Here is a 19,042-nt window from a genome sequence, read left to right as displayed (position 1 = left end):
CTCCATCTAACCTGACAGAGCTTGAAAGGATCTGCAGAGAAGAATGGGAGAAACTCCCCAAATACAGGTATGCCAAGCTTGTAGCACTATACCCAAGAATGCTTGAGGCTGTAATCACTGCCAAATGCACTTCAACAAAGTACTGAGTAAAGGGTTAGAATACTTAAGTAATTGTGATATTTTTTTGTACATTTAAAAAAATATATATAAACTGTTTTTGCTTTGTCATTATGGTGTACTGTATGTAGGTTGATCAGGGAAAGAAATACAATTTAATACATTTTAGAATAAGGCTGTAACGTTACAAAATTTGGAAAAAGCCAAGGTGTCTGAACTTTCCAAAGGTCACTGTATATGATAAACCTCTGGCACTCATGTTTCTCTGTATAGTGTGAACCTTTAAGTTGTGGAAAAGTACATCACAGTCCTTCAAAGCTTGCGCTAAGGGTATTATGCCATGTCTAGAACATGATAAGATAGAGGTAAGAGCGTTTCCAAAGGCCAGACCCAGCTGTTCTGGTACCAGTGGGCTGAATCTGATTTGAAATCAAAAATATCTAATTTGCCTATTTTGTTCTAATCAAATGTGTGATGTATTATGTCGGCAGCACAGCTGCTTCACATCAGAATCATAGAATATATAATGGAACAACAACTAACCAAGTCACCTGACGTTTGAAAGCACTGCCTGTCAGAAAGTAGATATTTTGCTCTCATTACAGAGACTACTCATAATTGGCTTGTAAAGGACAGAATTTGGGCAAGTTTGATATGATTTTATTCCTTGTTATACATGTTGGCAGAAACTCCATGCAGTGTTAAACATGTTGGCAGAAACTCCATGCAGTGTTAAACATGTTGGCAGAAACTCCCTGCAGTGTTAAACATGTTGGCAGAAACTCCATGCAGTGTTAAACATGTTGGCAGAAACTCCATGCAGTGTTAAACATGTTGGCAGAAACTCCATGCAGTGTTAAACATGTTGGCAGAAACTCCCTGCAGTGTTAAACATGTTGGCAGAAACTCCCTGCAGTGTTAAACATGTTGGCAGAAACTCCCTGCAGTGTTAAACATGTTGGCAGAAACTCCATGCAGTGTTAAACATGTTGGCAGAAACTCCATGCAGTGTTAAACATGTTGGCAGAAACTCCATGCAGTGTTACATGTTGGCAGAAACTCCATGCAGTGTTAAACATGTTGGCAGAAACTCCATGCAGTGTTAAACATTCCCATTGCATGGACTTGAAAATGCTCCTCTTCAAAAGCACCACCATGTTAGCAGTCTTTGCAAAAATGTATTTGCCTTTATTTCATGTAGAAAAAGCGACTTCCTTCCGTTGGCTAGTGGGCCTCTGGTGTTCACTACACCAGGTGGAAGTGGACCGGAGTTCTACAATTTGAGGTGACAAAACAAACTTTTCACACTATGGGCCACATCACAACGGGTCAAACTTGTGTTCCTAACTAAAATGTCCCTCAAGTGAATGCACGTCTCCTGTAGAATTAAACTCGAGGTGCATAACATTCGGTGAAAGGCCTTGACAGCATAAAGCCAGTTAGGCTATATCATATACCTAGATGATGTAAAACATTAACTGACTTGTTTAGTTGAATAAAATAAAAAATAAAAATGTACCGGGTTGATATGAAGCTTCAAAACAAATGGTTTGATGGCTTTTGGTACCTGAACAGTCCCAATAGCTACCATACCTTTCTGAAGTAGCTATGTAGGTCAGGCACGTGCATGCAGTGTTTTTAAGTAAATTAAAACTGTGACGTTCTTCAACTGGTTAGGTCATAATTACCAAGGTAAAATATGTTTTATATTGGATATTCGGTTTTCACCAAGCATGCCATGACTGAAGATGGCATAGTCTGAATTGGGTGGATGGAGAACAATCCATAAATTCTAAAAAAATATGTATAATTTGACTTTCAATCTTTCAATAGCTCTTACACAGCCTGCCATGACTATGACATTGACATTCTGTACCGGGAGGTTGGGGATTAGAGGTCTTCACGGATCCATCTTTACTCAAATACCAGCGACCCGAGCGGGTCCGGATCTAGAATTCTAAATGTCTGAGTGGGATCTGACTTTGTCACAGGTCTCGAGTATATGTAATTTTAACTGACTTATAGATCCGAACACAAATGCTGCAGTAGAGAGAAATTGTATAATTTATACTGCTGCTCTTGCTTTTCACAAGAGTGGAGTGTAGCAGTGGTGGTTGGTGACGTTTAAGATGGAGGACGACACATTAAATACCGCTTTGCACACTTGCCTGCATCTATCTGCTATAGGGTGTTATTATTAGTCCAACTGTTGAAAACAGGTTTCTCTTGGAAAAATTCAGGTATGTTTATCCCTGTTTTGTTCCGTTTGCTTCCGTTTAAGAAATGTATTTCAACAGAATCGCTGGAATGAATACGCCCCTGATCACACGTAAATACGGTTCACTTTCATAGCAGCCACATTGTATTCCTTCTTGCATCTATGCGCTCCTCCTTTCACCTTTTCCCTTTGCTTGTGGACTTCAATGAACAACACATCAGCTGTATGTGACCAAGTGAGAGAAAAAAAATCAAAACCATATTACTGCTGCACACAGCCTACATCGTTGTCACCATATTTGCTATATTAACATCGTAGTCAGCTAATAGAACTAATGCGTTAGTTAACCCGCTACAATGATGCAGTAACGTTAGTGTACAGTCAGTAAGTAGTTTACCAGTTACACCGGAAGGCCCCAGTGGCAATTAGTAAAAACCAAAAGCTTACCTTGTAATGGATAGTCATTGCCTGCTAGCTAAAAGAGCATCCCTCTGTTTGAACCTATTGTTTGAGTAGGCAAAAGTAGTTAGCTGCATTTGCTAGCTAAGTGGGAAATATACAGTTGCTCTCTCTTCCTTTGTTAAAAAAGCAATAGTTGAACACTGAGTAAACTATTCACATTTGATGTACTGCAGTGCTAGCTAGCTGTAGTTTATGCTTTCAGTATTAGATTAATTCTCTGATTTTTTTGATTGGGTGGACAACATAGCAGTTCATGCTGCAAGAACTCTGACATGTTGAAGGATATCCCCCGGAAGTTGTCCTAATTACTGTGTAAGTCTATGAAAGGGTTTGAGAACCATGAGCCTCCTATGTTTTTGTATTGAAGTCCATGTACCCAGAGGAGGACAGAAGCTAGCTGTCCCCCGGCTACACCATGGTGCTACCCCACAGTGCTGTTGAGGTTACTGTAGACCTTCATTGCAAAAGTGTGTTTAAATCAGTTATTTGGTGTCATGAATATATTTATAGTTTTAGCTAGGGTAACTTTTTAAATGATTTACTTTTTTATGAAATTCACTGAGGATTGTCTTCCCCTTCCTCCTCTGAGGAGTGTCCACTGGTGTGCAGCTTGTCATTTAAGCAGCAAAAGGTTACAGTCACAGAGCCTCCGTGTGGCAAAAGTTAGGAAATATCTAATCAATAGATGGAATTAAAATTACGGAATAAAAAGTTTAAGGATAGACTACAACGACCAAGAGCCAACAGGTAGGCTGCTACTTAATGCTCTGATGGAGTTATTTGTAATGTTAGGACCCTCCCACTCTGTCTGCCGAATTCTTTCTCTTTGCTCTTGTTTTCCTTAATAGGATGTCGGTGGGCGGAACCGGAAAGGTCGTCAGCGAAATGGGACACTGTCACGAGAATTTTTATCTCAATGGTTGAACTCAACTATCACTGTAGCTTTGACCAATTCTCAGAAGTTTGTAAGACCCTGGTTAATGAAGAATTAGACAAAGCCCCCAGTCTGCAATAGGTTAGTTCCTTATTCAGAGTACTCTGAAGTCATAAATGCAAACAGTCATTTTATAACTCCCACCTACACACACACAGTTTATCACTTTTCTACCAGCCTGGCAGTTTCTAGCCGTTACTCTCCTCCCTAGATTAGAGGGGCCTTGGAAGGGGCCTCTTTCCTGTTCTTTGTCTCAACTCTCACATTACTACATAGTAACACAATGGTCAGGTCACACACACATTATGGAATTATGACTCGAACACATTTCATACAATTATATGATTTCAGGGTGGAATCCTTTAGTCATTACTTTAAACATAAATTCCTTTCAATCCACCCTATGACTAAATATTACTCACTGATACTTCAACCTTTATTGGAAATATAAAATGTCACACAAAATCAAAGAAAACCAATTCATGTATTTACATCATATACTCATCAATGACTGTTCTAGGCCTATATCCAATTATAACTCTTCTTTTTAGGATTTTCATTATAATCTTCATGAAATAAACAGTCTGTCTAAACATTGAAGATCGTCTCATCCAGCATGGGCTCCTCGGAATTGAAGGGATCCGAATCATCTAGGTTTGGAGGTATGTATTTCAAATCAAATTTAATTTGTCACATACACATGGTTAGCAGATGTTAATGCGAGTGTTGTGAAATGCTTGTGCTTCTAGTTCCAACAATGCAGTTGTAACCAATGAGTAATGTAACCTAACAATGTCACAACAACTACCTTATACACAAGTGTAAAGGGATGAAGAATATGTACGTAAAAATATGAATGGTACAGAACGGCATAGGTGAGATGCAGAAGATGGTATCGAGTACAGTATATACATATGAGATGAGTTATGTAGGGTATGTAAACATATTAAGTGGCATTGTTTAAATTGGCTAGTGATACATTTTTACATACATTTTTCCATTATTAAAGTGGCTGGAGTTGAGTCAGTGTGTTGGCAGCAGCCACTCAATGTTAGTGGTGGCTGTTTAACAGTCTGATGGCCTTGAGATAGAAGCTGTTTTTCAGTCTCTCAGTCCCAGCTTTGATGCACCTGTACTGACCTCGCCTTCTGGATGATAGCGGGGTGAACAGGCAGTGGCTCGGGTGGTTGTTGTCCTTGATGATCTTTATGGCCTTCCTGTGACATCGGGTGGTGTAGGTGTCCTGGAGGGAAGGTAGTTTGCCCCCGGTGATGCATTGTGCAGACCTCACTACCCTCTGGAGAGCCTTATGGTTGTGGGCGGAGCAGTTGCCGTGCCAGGCGGTGATACAGCCCAACAGGATGCTCTCGATTGTGTATCTGTAAAAGATGGTGAGTGCTTTTGGTGACAAGCCAAATTTCTTCAGCCTCCTGAGGTTGAAGAGGTGCTGCTGCGCCGCCTTCACCACGCTGTCTGTGTGGGTGGACCAATTCCGTTTGTCCGTGATGTGAACGCCGAGGAACTTAAAACGTACTACACTCTCCACTACTGTCCCATCGATGTGGATAGGGGGGTGCTGCCTCTGCTGTTTCCTGAAGTCCACGATCATCTCCTTTGTTTTGTTGACGTTGCATGTGAGGTTATTTTCCTGACACCACACTCCGAGGGCCCTCACCTCCTCCCTGTAGGCTGTCTCGTCGTTGTTGGTAATCAAGCCTACCACTGTAGTGTCGTCTGATGATTGAGTTGGAGGCGTGCATGGCCATGCAGTCGTGGGTGAACAGAGAGTACAGGAAATGGCTCAGAACGCACCCTTGTGGGGCCCCAGTGTTGAGGATCAGTGGGGTGGAGATGTTGGTACCTACCCTTACCACCTGGGGGCGGCCCATCAGGAAGTCCAATACCCAGTTGCACAGGGCGGGGTCGAGACCCAGGGTCTCGAGCTTGATGACGAGTTTGGAGGGTACTATTGTGTTAAATGCTAAGCTGTAGTCGATGAACAGCATTCTCACATACAGTGGGGCAAAAAAGTATTTAGTCAGCCACCAATTGTGCAAGTTCTCCCACTTAAAAAGATGAGAGAGGCCTGTAATGTTAATCATAGGTACACTTCAACAGGTACACTAAAAAATCCAGAAAATCACATTGTAGGATTTTTTAATGAATTTATTTGAAAATTATGGTGGAAAATAAGTATTTGTATAAGTATGTGTGGAACCTAACTTCTTGGTTTAAACTGAGCTTTTTTGTTTAATTTCTGTTTGTAAATTTGTTTAAAATGTATGTATTGAGAGACGCAATGATGGGGATGGGGTGAGAGAAGCGGGGAGAGGAAAATGGTGTATGTATGTATGGGTGTGTATGTACAGTATATCACAAAAGTGAGTACACCCCTCACATTTTTGTAAATATTTGAGTATATCTTTTCATGTGACAACACTGAAGAAATGACACTTTGCTACAATGTAAAGTAGTGAGTGTACAGCTTGTATAACAGTGTACATTTGCTGTCCCCTCAATAACTCAACACACAGCCATTAATGTCTAAACCACTGTCTAAACCAAAGATCCTAGATGATAGTTATGGTTGTAGTTGGTATGGGGCAGCACTGGACTTATCCCCGGACAGTACTGGCCCTATCCCCGGACAGTACTGGCCCTGTCCCCGGACAGTACTGCCCCCCCTCCCCAAAAAAAATAATAATGACATTTCAGCCACAAAAAAAGCTGTGAATTTTTCTCCATCCTCCCGATTCAGAATATATCATTTTCATAGTCATGGCACACTTTGTTTAAGCTATTGAAGATTAAAACCATAAATCTTTTATTTTATTTTTATGAAAAAAATGTTTGTTATTCTTCCCCCCCGATTCAGAATAGACCATATTCATAGTCATGGCATGCTTGGTTCAGTAGCTATTGATGACAGGAAATTGAATATCCATTATAAAACAAATTTTACCTCAGTGCCACAATATTTCATAATTATTCATATTGAACCAAAACACTTGTTTTCTTGTGCATCAATGCATTCAAACAACAACCTAGCCTGACTATTTGGGTATCAGTCAACACCCTCCTTAATCAGAACAACCCAGCTGTAAAAGCAAGCAATACCCTCTTATCTGTAACACTTTAATCACCTTATTTTCTACTCCACTCACAGACAATGGGAGGTTTACAGTTTGCGGAGTTGGTGCTTATTCAAGGCACTGTTCCCAGTGATTATGAGAGGCATCAGGTTGAACATGTAAACACACACATGTTTCAATAAGTATTTCAGATTACTATCACAAGTCTACACATGCAGTCATATAAAGAATGAGTCACAGTTGCAGAGAATTTGATTAAAGTTGATATAGGAGTCTCTTGGCTATAGCCTACTATATATGTGTGTGTGTGTGTGTGTGTGTGTGTGTCTGTCTGTCTCCACGTTTCAGGTGGACTTCTCCTGTGGGAACAGCACAAAGCCCAGAGCGGACACTGCCTTCCACTTCAACCCGCACTTTAAGAGATCTCCCTGCATCATGTGCAAGATGATGCAGAGAAAGCTGCGGCAAGGAAGTTATCCTGCATTAGCACGCCTTCACACTGGGGTCAACCTTTGAGATGATCGTCCTGGTGCAGAAAGATTAGTTTAAAGTGAGGATGACTCTTGTGATCAGATTCAGATGCCTCATTGCCCATATTCGTGAAGCGTCTCAGAGTAGCAGTGCTGATATAGGATCAGTTTGAACTTTTCGACCACAATGAATAAGATGACATCATGGACTATGGGGACCTGTTCCTAGATCAGCACACTAAGACATTTGTTACATACAGCCAAAACCCTTGATAAATTGAAATGTAGAACATTCATAATACTTTTTCACAAAATGTTATTACTCCTGTGTGAACTATGGGCTTTATTACAAGTGGAAAAAAAAAAACTCAGCACCCCCCACGTCCATCACCCCCATCCCAAAACATCTTCCAGCGTCTATGCATACGGACCCAGATTCCCCTGATCTGTATAGCCTGTCCTGGATCAATGAAAAGCAGACATTGAATATTCCTTTGAGCATGGTGAAGTTATTCATTACAATTTGGAATGTGTTTTAATACACCCAGTCACTACAAAGATACAGGTGTCCTTCCTAACCCAGTTGAATGAGAGGAAGGAAACCTCTCAGGGATTTTACCATGAGGCCAAATGTGATTTTAAACCAGTTACAGAGTTAAATGGCTTTAATAGAAGAAAATTGAGAATTAACAACATTGCAGTTACTCCACAATAATAACCTAAAAGATAGTGAAAAGGAGGCATGTACAGAATAAAAATATTCCAAAACATGCATCCTGTTTGCATTAAGGCACTAAAGTAAAACTGGAAAAAATAAAGGAAATTTTGTTCTGAATACAAAGCATTATGTTTGGTGCAAATCCAACACAGCATATGACTGAATACCAATCTTGCATTTCCTTGTTTTTGTGTTCCAGGGTTGTATATTCATCAAGCACGGGGAAAGTGCTTAATCAGTTTGCCTTCATGACCTAGTAATAATTCACTATAATATATTTTTCACTTCCCTTAGTGGTTGAGGTTGACTTCAGGAGGTTTCTTATGTTGTCTGAGGTAAAAGCCAAATATATCATGTGGTGGATGAATCAGAATTAGTTGGGTAACATAAGTAATTAAGATGTCATATCTGCATATTATTCTTATGTGATATACTTTTTATTAGAATGTATTTCTAATACTCTAGTGTTGGCAGTTGCATTTCTTCCCTCAGCTGGGGCTCAGTCACGTGGGGCCCAGAGAGGGGAGAGGTCAGGCTTGTCTTTTACATGTCTCTGGTGCTATGCAGAATATCAGTGGGGAAGAGGACAGGAGGGAACATTGTCTTCATATGTGAATGTATCTGTTAAATCATGTCAAGGGATGGCGTGATTAAGGGGGAACCAATTACTTGTCTCCACAATGTCTGTGCGCAAGTCACTCCTCTCAGTGAGCTTGTCCAGGAGTGGGGTCAAGAGGGGGTTTACTTGAGATGGGAGTATCTAGAGTTGACAATTGAGTTATGCCATTGGATAAGGTAATGGTTCTGTGCTATGAAGTACCAGGAACAAGATTAGAACCTCGTCTTAGGGACCAAACTGAGCGATAATTTATAGAGAATGCTATCTGGCTATGGGATACTCCTCTCTCTCAAGTAAAAGTATTTATTTGTGAACTGTTCCTAAGATCTGTGGTTCGTCATGTAGGTTGAGAGGGGTGTATCTAGGCTGTAACAGATCTTTGTACTTTTCTGGTCACTTTCAATGGTTCATTAGATGGCACATCATTGAAAGTCAAATTGCTATTGCAAAGCTCTTATTAAAGATGTAGTTTAAGTATAACTCTGACTGGTGTGTGACGTTTAACTCTCGTTTGGTAAAGCAGAAATAAGCCACCAATCACGTTGAGGTTGACTTTAGGAGGTGTCTTATGTTGTCTGAGGTAAAAGCCAAATATATCAGTGTTTAATTGTGGTCTACCTCGTTCCAGCTCCAAAAGGTTGACATGTTTTGGATCTGTATACAATGACTGAGGTTTAAGTAAAGACTGTCAACTTTCATTTGAGGGTATTTCATACATATCGGGTGAACAGTAGAAATCAAAGCATTTTTGTGTATAGTCCACCAATTTGAGTTAGATATATTTATGCCTCTATCATTATTACAATAACAGGGAAGGTTAGCATTTTTGGTGGGGGGGGGTATATATATATATTTGTAATTGTGGATACTACATCTAACTTTCTCCCTCATTGTTCACGATTCATTCAGAACTAGCTGTAATCCTGGTAGTATCCACATGAATGTAGACATGTTTAGAAACAGATATTCTAATTTTCAATAAAGGTGACTCCAAAATGACATACATTATTTACCATTCATTTCTATTGGGCACAAAATAATCTGAAACACAGCAGAAAATGCATCCAACAAGTTTGTAGAGTCACAATCTTGATGTAATCATTGTGTTCTGGGAATATGGGACCAAATAAGAAGCTTTTGACCACATTAATACACATAAGAGTAAGAGCTCCCGAGTGGCGCAGCGGTCTAATGCACTGCATCTCAGTGCAAGATGCATCACTACAGGCTCTGATTTGAATCCAGGCCATTTCACATCCGGCCATGATTGGGAGTCCCATAGGGTGGCACACAATTGGCCCAGCGTCATCCAGGTTTGGCCGTCATTGTAAATAAGAATGTATTTAACTGAAATGCCTAATTAAATAAAGGTAAAGACTTTGAGTAATTTGTCCCGATACTTTTAAAATCCAATGCGTCTGTCCTAATAGTTTGAGCTCACTGTATATCAGATCTGGAAATAACCTCCACGTAGATAAGTAGGCTCTTCTGTAGCTACCTAGAGTATTAATTAGCGAACAAGTACCTTATTGTGCAATGTGGTAGTCCCATGTTGGTCTTTCTTCAATTTGCCTAGCCCTAGTGAATACGTGCATAGCACGCAAACTAGCCGTCCTGCTGCTCCTCTTAGGTGTCAGCGTGTTACTTGGTAACCAACTTATAACGTGTTGATTACGTTGGCGCAGAGGCTATGGAAGCCATCAGAGGATTCTCCCACTGTTTCTCCATCTCTAGGTGGCAGGGAACGGTGCTCATATGCTGCACTATAAGCACAGACTGGACCTGGATAAGGTGAACCCACTGGCCATCTCTGGAAAAGTCAAAGTTCAGGCCATCAGCTTCTTCCCCTGCTCTGAGTAACCCATCCTAACCTCATTATTATACATCAGATGTGTATTAAGAACAAATTCTTATTTACATTGACGGCCTACAGTGAGCTGCCATGGGACTACCAATCACAGCCAGTTGTGATAGTGTGGAATCAAACTTATGGTCTGTAGACACCTCTAGCACTGAGACGCAGTGCCTTAAACCGCTGCACCACTCGGGAACCATCACTATTATTGCAGAGTCAGATTAATATAAATTCACATGCCTTGTAAACATGATTACGGAAATCGTTCTTGCATGACACATCTGAAATCAGGCTACTTGATGGCACTGAAATGCTGAAAATCACATGGTCAACATCAAAGTAGAACAAATTCTTATTTACAATGATGGCCTACTGGGGAACAGTGGGTTAAGTGCTTTGCTCAGGGTCAGAACGAGATGTTTTACCTTGTCAGCTCAGGAATTCAATCCAGCACTGGCCCAAAGCTCTAACCACTAGGCTACCTTAGTTATGTGACAGGTGGGTTCTTGTCTAAATTCATAAACATGTTTTCAGATCATTTTCCCAATGCCCCATAGACTTTCTTGCCCAAATTTACAATGAAATTCCCAGTGCAATACGCATAAGTGATCTGATTATATTACAACATATTTCCTATACAGTTATCCTGTAGCATGTCTTACATGTTAGTAACAACCTATTATCCAGTCATATACATTTTTACTTTAGTGCCAAGATGGAGTGTAAAGTAACACCGGGTTTAATGCTGCATTGGATTTTAAAAATTTAATTACAAAAAGTAAAAACAGAAAATATAAACAGTACTATACAAATAAAAGAGATCTACTGCAAATAGGGTCAGTTGTGAATGTAATATACATTTGTTGTCTGTGGACCAGACAACCCAAGTACACATCCTAAATGGAACCCTAGTCTCTATAGTGGACTACTTTTCATCAGGGCCCACATGGAACTCTGGTCAAAAGTAGTGCACTACATAGGGAATAGGGTGCCAGTTGAGATGTGGTACTGTGGTCAGTCCAGTAGCATCTATTCTGGGCCTTGTCCTTTTTCAAGTATTTACAGTTTCAAAGAGTCTAATGTCAGGGGCATCTTGTGGGCCTGTAAGAGCTTTAGAAGTCAGCATCCAGCCGGAAGGAGTTGTCTGTGGTGCCAGACATCACACCCATTCTCTGGTACTCCCCTACTCGTTTCTCAAAGAAGTTAGTCTTGCCCTCCAATGAGATGTTCTCCATGAAGTCAAAAGGATTCTCCACTCTGTAGATCTAGAAGAGAAGTTAATTGGGGTCTGCTAGTGGAATTAAAATGCTTTCATTAACCCCACCCATTTCTAGCAGCCAAAGTGCCTGTCTGTGCAATAAAAGTCAACTCATTGTCATGTTTGGGTTAATGCACAATAGTGCTGGCAAGAGCACATACACATCTGGGACCAGGCGAAATTTAAACTACAGCTTTACAGGCGAGACTCAGTCAGGCGTCTATATCGTGTTGGCACCCCCTCAGTCAGCAGACCACATGCCCATTGAGCTGAGAACCAGCACCAACACTCAGCTCCCATTATCAGCTGAAGTACGTACCCCTGCGCTTCTCATCATTGCCAGCCCATGTCTATCAATCACAAGAAAATTAAGAACTAATGGTCCACGGTCACAGGTAGCCCAATTATGATCCCCACCACTAATTGGACTTTTGACCAATCACACCAAATCTTACAGAGCTGATCATTCAAAATAACCATTTGAAAAAAGATTAGAATTGGACTGCCCATCTAAACATAGCCTTAGAATTACAACAGGTGTTGGATTGAACTCATTCTCCATATCAAAGGAGAAAACATGAGGGACAGCATGCACCCAACTTCCCTTACTTAGTGCACTGGTCAAAGTAGTACACTACATAGAAAGTGGGTTGCCATTAGGGACTGACCCATAGACTACCATCTCACCTTGTCAAAGCCCAGCTCCAGCATCAGCCTGTCAGCCACAAACTCTATGTACTGGGTCATCAGGTCGCAGTTCATACCAATCAGCTTTACTGGAAGGGCTTTCGTCAGGAACTCCTGAAATGGGAACAAACATCAGCATGTATTCACTAATTCAGATCTTTAATACTCAAATCTGGATACAAAGGTATATATAATTTTCCATTAAGCACAATTAGGGCCATGTGTGTCCCAAATGGCTTCCCATTTACTGCCCTACTGACCAGGGCCCATAGCTCTATAGTGCAGTATCAGAGACATCTAGTGCAGTACAGGGATGGTGACATTTGACTCGCATACAAAGAATAGGCTTAATCTGAGTCAAGGCAACAGGCCCCTATTATGTAACCAATTTACCTGCTCAATCTCTACTGCGTTCCTGATGAGCTTGGTGACAGTCTCCTTTGAGGGCTTGTGCACCAGGTGCTTGAACATGAGGCAGGCAAAGTCGCAGTGGAGGCCCTGGATTTAGACAGAACTAGTTAGTAAGAATGCTGGTGGTAGTGACAAGTTCAACCAGGTTTGCCCTCTGGGATAATTGTGTAGAAGAGTTTTAAGCAACAGTGAAAAGACCCACCTCGTCTCTGCTGATGAGCTCATTTGAAAAGGTCAGGCCAGGCATGAGCCCCCTCTTCTTCAGCCAGAAAATGGCAGCAAAGGACCCAGAGAAGAAGATCCCCTCAACAGCAGCAAATGCAACCACACGCTCACCTGGAATACAAGCAACACCATTACCAACTGATTGACCACAACAGTGCTGTGCAGGTTTTTAAGAGATGTACCTACCAAATTCAGCATTTTTGTTACCGATCCAGTTCAGGGCCCAATCAGCCTTCCTCTTCACACAGGGGAGTGTTTCAATGGCATTGAAGAGGTAGTCCCTGAGTGACAAAGTACATTAGGCACATTCTCAGAATGTTCAAGGCGGCACTACAAAATGCTTAATAAATTGCTTAGGGGTTTGAAATATGGGCTTTGGTAGAGTACATTTTACTATCATGAGGCTCAGTCAGGCGTCTATATCGTGTTGGCACCCCTCAGTCAGCAGACCACATGCCCACTGAGCTGAGAACCAGCACCAACACTCAGCTCCCATTATCAGCTGAGGTACGTACCCCTGCGCTTCTCATCATTGCCAGATAATACAAATATGTTTAACATACTAAATATGCAATACTGACCTCTCTTTAGGGTCTTTGATGTAGGTGTCAATGAGCAGGCTGTACATCTCAGAGTGGATGTTCTCCATGGCGATTTGGAAACCATAGAAGCATCTTGCTTCAGTCACCTGGACTTCCTGTGTAAATCGCTCCACCTAGTGGTGAAAATGAAGTAAAGGCAACAAATTCCACACAGCCACACTAGAATACTGGATGAGTTGCCATTTTCTAACCCTCAGATCAGTAATTTCTGACAGTATATAGTGAAATAATGATTTTTGTATTGTATGCATTCAAGATCAACTTACCAGGTTCTCATTGACAATGCCATCACTAGCAGCAAAGAAAGCCAGTACATGAGAGATGAAGTATCTCTCCTCGTCCTTCAAAGAATCCCAGTGTTGCGTGTCTTTGGAAAGATCAACCTGGAAAACAAAATATGAAAACCAATTAAATAAATGCCCTGATAAAAATGACAATGCATGTGAATTTGTCTGCACCGAGTCAACGGTTTAACTGGTTGGTATGGGAATGAAGTACTACATATTAAATCATAACATGTCATTTACATGTAAAACAGAAAAAATGAACACATCAAGTTGGACATGCCTCCTCAGCTGTCCAGAATGAAGCTTCTGCCTTCTTGTACATCTGCCAGATGTCATGGTACTTGATGGGGAAAATGACGAACCGGCGCGGATTTTCTTTCAGGAGTGGCTCTTCTGTGTTGAATTTCTTGACATCCTGGGGCTTAACCTGAAAGAATTCACAAAATTGAAATGACTGGTAAAATGTTGCTCAGGTAAACGAGCATATTCCTCAATGTTAGGATATAAAAATAGCATAGAATTAAAGGGATGTTTTAAATACATGCACACAAGAAAAAGTCTAAAAGGCCTCCCTTACCAGTTTATGTATACGGGCAAGATTACCATAAAAACATTTTTTTCTATTTTAAAGTAGACATTGTTGCTAGCTAGAGCTCAAGACAAAGGCTTTCTTTATTGCAACAATAACATTGCACATCAATACAGGGACATTCCTGTGAATACAAGGCAATGAGACAACAGCAATGACTTCTAATAAATTCCCAACTTAAGTTTCACAGCTTGGGGGATTTATAAAAAATTGTAACAGTTCAAAGAAAAAATAAAAGGAATTGCCCCACCCCATTTACAGCAGCAAATATAATAATAAATGTTAATAAAATAGTTATGATTGGAGTTACAAGGATAAGCATAATGCCATTTAACAAAGGTAAACAGGTAATTCTTAAGATTTTATACACAACCATTCATGAATTTCAAACTATAGTTTACTAGAATTCCCTATAGATCCTGGATCAGAGGAACAAAAAAGACATTTTGTCAATTGATTATTTTGTGCAAGAAATCATTTACAGGTTAGATAGAAGAAAAACTAATTTTAAAATATTAACTTGAGATGACTCGACAATTAAGGTAAAAGCTAGTCGCTTTTGACCATAGCATGGGTCGGTCACTTCCATAGCGATATATTAAATTACAATACAAAAATTACTTAATTAACTGCCAATCGTATCCACTTGTTGAATTTATACAAACGATTCAAGTAATTTTTAAACTTGGAAAAGAGGGAACAACCTCAAAGTGTACTTATGTTTAACCTGTTTGGGATAGGGGGCAGCATTTTCACATATGGATGAATAGCATGCCCAGAGTAAACTGCCTTCTACTCAGTCCCAGTTATTAGATTTGGTTAGAAAACACTGACGTTTCTAAAACGGTTTGAATGATGGAGTATAACAGAACTCATATGGCAGGCAAAAACCTGAGAAAAATCCAATCAGGAAGTGGGAAATCTGAGGTTTGGAGTTTCTCAACTCTTGGCCTATCGAATACAGTGTCAATGGGGTCAAATTGCACTCCCTAAGGCTTCCACTACGTCAGTCTTTATTTGATGCTTCTACTGTGAAGGATGGGGGAATGGGTGCTGAATGAGTCAGTAGTCTGGCAGAGTGCCATGAGCTTGTGACATGCGTTCACATGAGTGTTAGCTTGAGTTCCATTGCATTTCTGAAGACAAAGGAATTCTCCGTTTGGAACATTATTGAAGATGAGTTAACAGCCTAAAGAGTGATTCTATACTTTGTTTGACATGTTTCTACGGACTGAAGCGGAACTTTGACTCTGTCTGCGTGATGAATTTGGATTACTGGGCTGAACGCGCTAACAAGAGGTATTTGGACATAAAGATGAACTTTATCGAACAAATCAAACATTTGTGGAACTGGGATTCCTAGGAATGCTAGTTGAGAACAAGTTCTCATTTGCAACTGCGACCTGGCCAAGATAAAGCAAAGCAGTGTGACAGTTACACATGGAGTAAACAATAAACAAGCCAATGACAGAGAAAATAAAGTCTATATACAGTGTGCAAAAGGTATAAGGTAGGCAATAAATAGGCCATAGGAGCAAATTACAATTTAGCAGATTAACACTGGAGTGATAAATGAGATGTGCAAGTAGAGATACTGGTGTGCAAATGAGCAGAAAAGTAAATAAAAGACAGTATGGGGATGAGGTAGGTAAATTGGGTGAGCTATTTACAGATGGACTATGTACAGCTGCAGTGATCGGTTAGCTGCTCAGATAGTTGATGTTCAAAGTTGATGAGGGAAATAAGTCTCCAACTTCACCAATTTTTGCAATTCATTCCAGTCACTGGCAGCAGAGAACTGGAAGGAAAGGCAGCTAAATGAAGTGTTGGCTTTGGGGATGATCAGTGAGATATCTGCTGGAACGTGTGCTACGGGTGGGTGTTATCGTGACCAGGAAACTGAGATAAGGCGGAGCTTTACCTAGCATAGACTTATAGATGACTTGGAGGCATTTGATTTTACTAACGTTTAAGGGCAGTTGGAGACCACGGAAGGAGCGTTGTATGGCATTGAAGTTTGTTTGGAGGTTAGTTAGCACAGTGTCCAAGGAAGGGCCATGAGGAGATGCACTGCAGTACTTAATGCAGCTGGTGGCCACACCAGATACTTCTGACTTGATTTTGACCCTCTGTTCAGGGACACACTATTCCATTTGTTAGTCACATGTCTGGAACATGCTCAGTTTATGTCTGTTAAATCCTATGTTCACACAAATATTTACACGTTACGTTTGCCGAAAATAAAACGCAGGTGACAGTGAGAGGACGTTTCTTTTTTGCTGAGTTTATATGGTTACTCCTTCCTTTAATGAAGGCAGATTGAGTTTCACTGATTACATCAAGGCCTTTTTTCAGCATAGACATGGGCTAGTAACTTAGTGGCCAACATGATCGGTCTCCAAATATCCATGTAAAGAGTCCTTTGGTTTGAGTATAGGAACTATTAGTCCATCTCAAAGCAGGAGGCAAGATAGCATTGGCAATAACTTCTTTGTAGACCAAAAACAATAAGTAATATCAGGCCAAATGTCAATAGAATTCTGGAGTCAGGTCATCTGGTCCAGGAGATTTACTTATAGGCAATTGTTTTAATGGCTTGGGCCAACTCTGTAATATCTATATCAGAATCAGTTTCTTAAACCTCACTTCTATAGGCTTAACTGAATCAGTCACCTTCTGAAAGATGAGATTGATAGTGAACTGTAGAAAGGGTGTATTTTCTTAATTTCAAGTTATCATTTCATCAATTATGTAACACTATTCCTAGTCTGCAAATTAAATAAATAAGGTGTTATTCCCACCCTTTTCAATCTATTTGGCTTTTGAACAGATGAAAGCACCCTGTTCCTTATCATTGTATGTGTAGTCCAGTTCACATTGGCATTTAGCAAGCTCTGCTTTTCCACCTTCATTTAAAATTAAGTTTATTGCTCAGCCTGTTAATATCAATAGTAATATTCTTCTGCTTGGAGAATCGCTTCCAAACTAGCATTTTACCAGTAGTGATGGCAAGACATTGAATTCTGAATTTAATACATTTCCAATCAGAAGAGCAGAATTGAGACAGGTCTCTGTTAAGAGCTTTAGACAAAACTACTCATTCTTTAAAAAGGAAAGAGTTAAATTCCCGGTATGCTTTAGAAAATAGTTACTATCAAAAACAAAAAAGTAAGTCTGTCAGAGGAGTGATTCTCGGTAAACCACCAGACTAATAAAAAAATGTTTCAAAGACTACAAACAAGTACTTTTAACTGTTCGTCGTCAAACTCAAATTAGGGCTTGAATTCAATTTAAATTTCAGGATCTCGGTTTAATGCGACCACTCACTCCGCCATCTTGTCTCACCCCGCCAAGACAAAGGCTGTCGTAACATGAATTGAGTGAAAGGCTACTAGCTAGCCTTATGAACAGCGAGCAGCCAACTTGTGTAACTAGTCATGCAAAAAAACAGAGTTATTTAAAAACATTGCTTGCATACTTCCGTTTGGATAGCTAGGCGCATACTGTAATCATGACTTGATGGCTCACCAGTTTAACGTCAACTAGCTAGGATTAGAAACACTTGGCGCCAAATGACCACCTCAAGATCAACTTCTAGCTAATTACATAACTCATGAAACTGTCAAATTGTCACGTTTCATAAACTTTTTTGAACACTTAGCAAAAGTCTTGTTCACTCACCTCAGAATCATCAGCAAAGATTTTGCGCGCGGTTCTTGAGGCCAGAATCCGGGTAGTGTTCAGGCTAGGAGGCTGCATGAGGAAACATTTAAAAAAGGAGATTCCGTGACACACTAATTTAACTAGTTAACTAGAACCTTGCTTCCTTTGGATTCAATTAAATAATGTGCCAGAGACAGACGTGACCATTAGACTGCTTAAAATAAAGTTAACGTTATGTCCGTAGTTCAAACGTACCGTGTTTTCTTTGTCAACCAGCGAAATGTTGTCCATTTGAGTGGTGATTGCATTGGTGTTCTTCTTAGAGAGTGGTGAGCGAGTTGTAAGCATTTTGAATGACAGATAGGTGATACAACAGGATAAATTAAATTTCTGTAAAATTGCAGGGGGAAAATAAAATGTTTCCCTATGTATTCACAAACATATGAAGTACAACAAGCTTATAGAGTTCTCCAGACAAATCAATGCCGCAACTGAATTACAACCTTTGGAGTTCCCTATTTATTGAAATTCTGGCGGTGGAATCCGAGCAGCCAATAGAAACAAAGTTAATGGTCGGTATTTTCATTTCCGGTGTGGCGGAACCAATCAGATTGCAATTCTCTCACGCGTCACTTCAACGATTGCGGGAAAAGTCCAAAGCTTTTTTTGATGGTTATAAAACCGTGAAAGGAATGAGTTACACAATGTCAAAAAAAGGCGCGCGAATGTGAGACAATAGAGCTAGCACACTGTGTAACTACGGGTTAAAACGTTGGAAATACCAAATATAATGTCATATATAAAGTTCAAAATTAGTAGAAAAATGCAACGGGGT

The 19,042-nt window shown here is 40.3% G+C and overlaps 1 protein-coding gene, 1 long non-coding RNA gene and 2 other non-coding genes across 4 annotated transcripts; 1 reads left to right on the top strand and 3 right to left on the bottom strand.

Annotated features, from left to right (window-relative positions):
* Positions 1-3,246: 3,246 nt before the first annotated feature.
* On the top strand, positions 3,247-9,629 carry LOC121846487. The gene is made up of 2 exons (XR_006083353.1): positions 3,247-4,393; positions 7,172-9,629. It is a non-coding gene; the product is annotated as an uncharacterized LOC121846487 (long non-coding RNA).
* Positions 9,630-11,201: 1,572 nt separating this feature from the next.
* LOC112249990 (ribonucleoside-diphosphate reductase subunit M2) lies at positions 11,202-18,719 on the bottom strand. The gene is made up of 10 exons (XM_024419771.2): positions 18,463-18,719; positions 18,226-18,297; positions 14,236-14,382; positions 13,935-14,051; positions 13,648-13,781; positions 13,253-13,347; positions 13,044-13,177; positions 12,824-12,928; positions 12,431-12,544; positions 11,202-11,750 (listed from the first exon to the last, which is right to left on the bottom strand). Exons 1-10 carry the CDS (start codon positions 18,553-18,555, stop codon positions 11,598-11,600), a joined length of 1,164 nt encoding a protein of 387 aa, XP_024275539.1. The 5' UTR covers positions 18,556-18,719; the 3' UTR covers positions 11,202-11,597.
* On the bottom strand, positions 11,947-12,086 carry LOC112251919. The gene has a single exon (XR_002953782.1). It is a non-coding gene; the product is annotated as a small nucleolar RNA SNORD94 (small nucleolar RNA).
* Positions 13,467-13,605, bottom strand: LOC112251918. Its single transcript, XR_002953781.1, has one exon. It is a non-coding gene; the product is annotated as a small nucleolar RNA SNORD94 (small nucleolar RNA).
* Positions 18,720-19,042: the final 323 nt, after the last annotated feature.

This window comes from Oncorhynchus tshawytscha, linkage group LG05 (assembly GCF_018296145.1).
Source record: "Oncorhynchus tshawytscha isolate Ot180627B linkage group LG05, Otsh_v2.0, whole genome shotgun sequence".
Lineage (NCBI taxonomy): Eukaryota > Metazoa > Chordata > Actinopteri > Salmoniformes > Salmonidae > Oncorhynchus > Oncorhynchus tshawytscha.
This window is presented reverse-complemented; position numbering and strand designations above follow the sequence as displayed.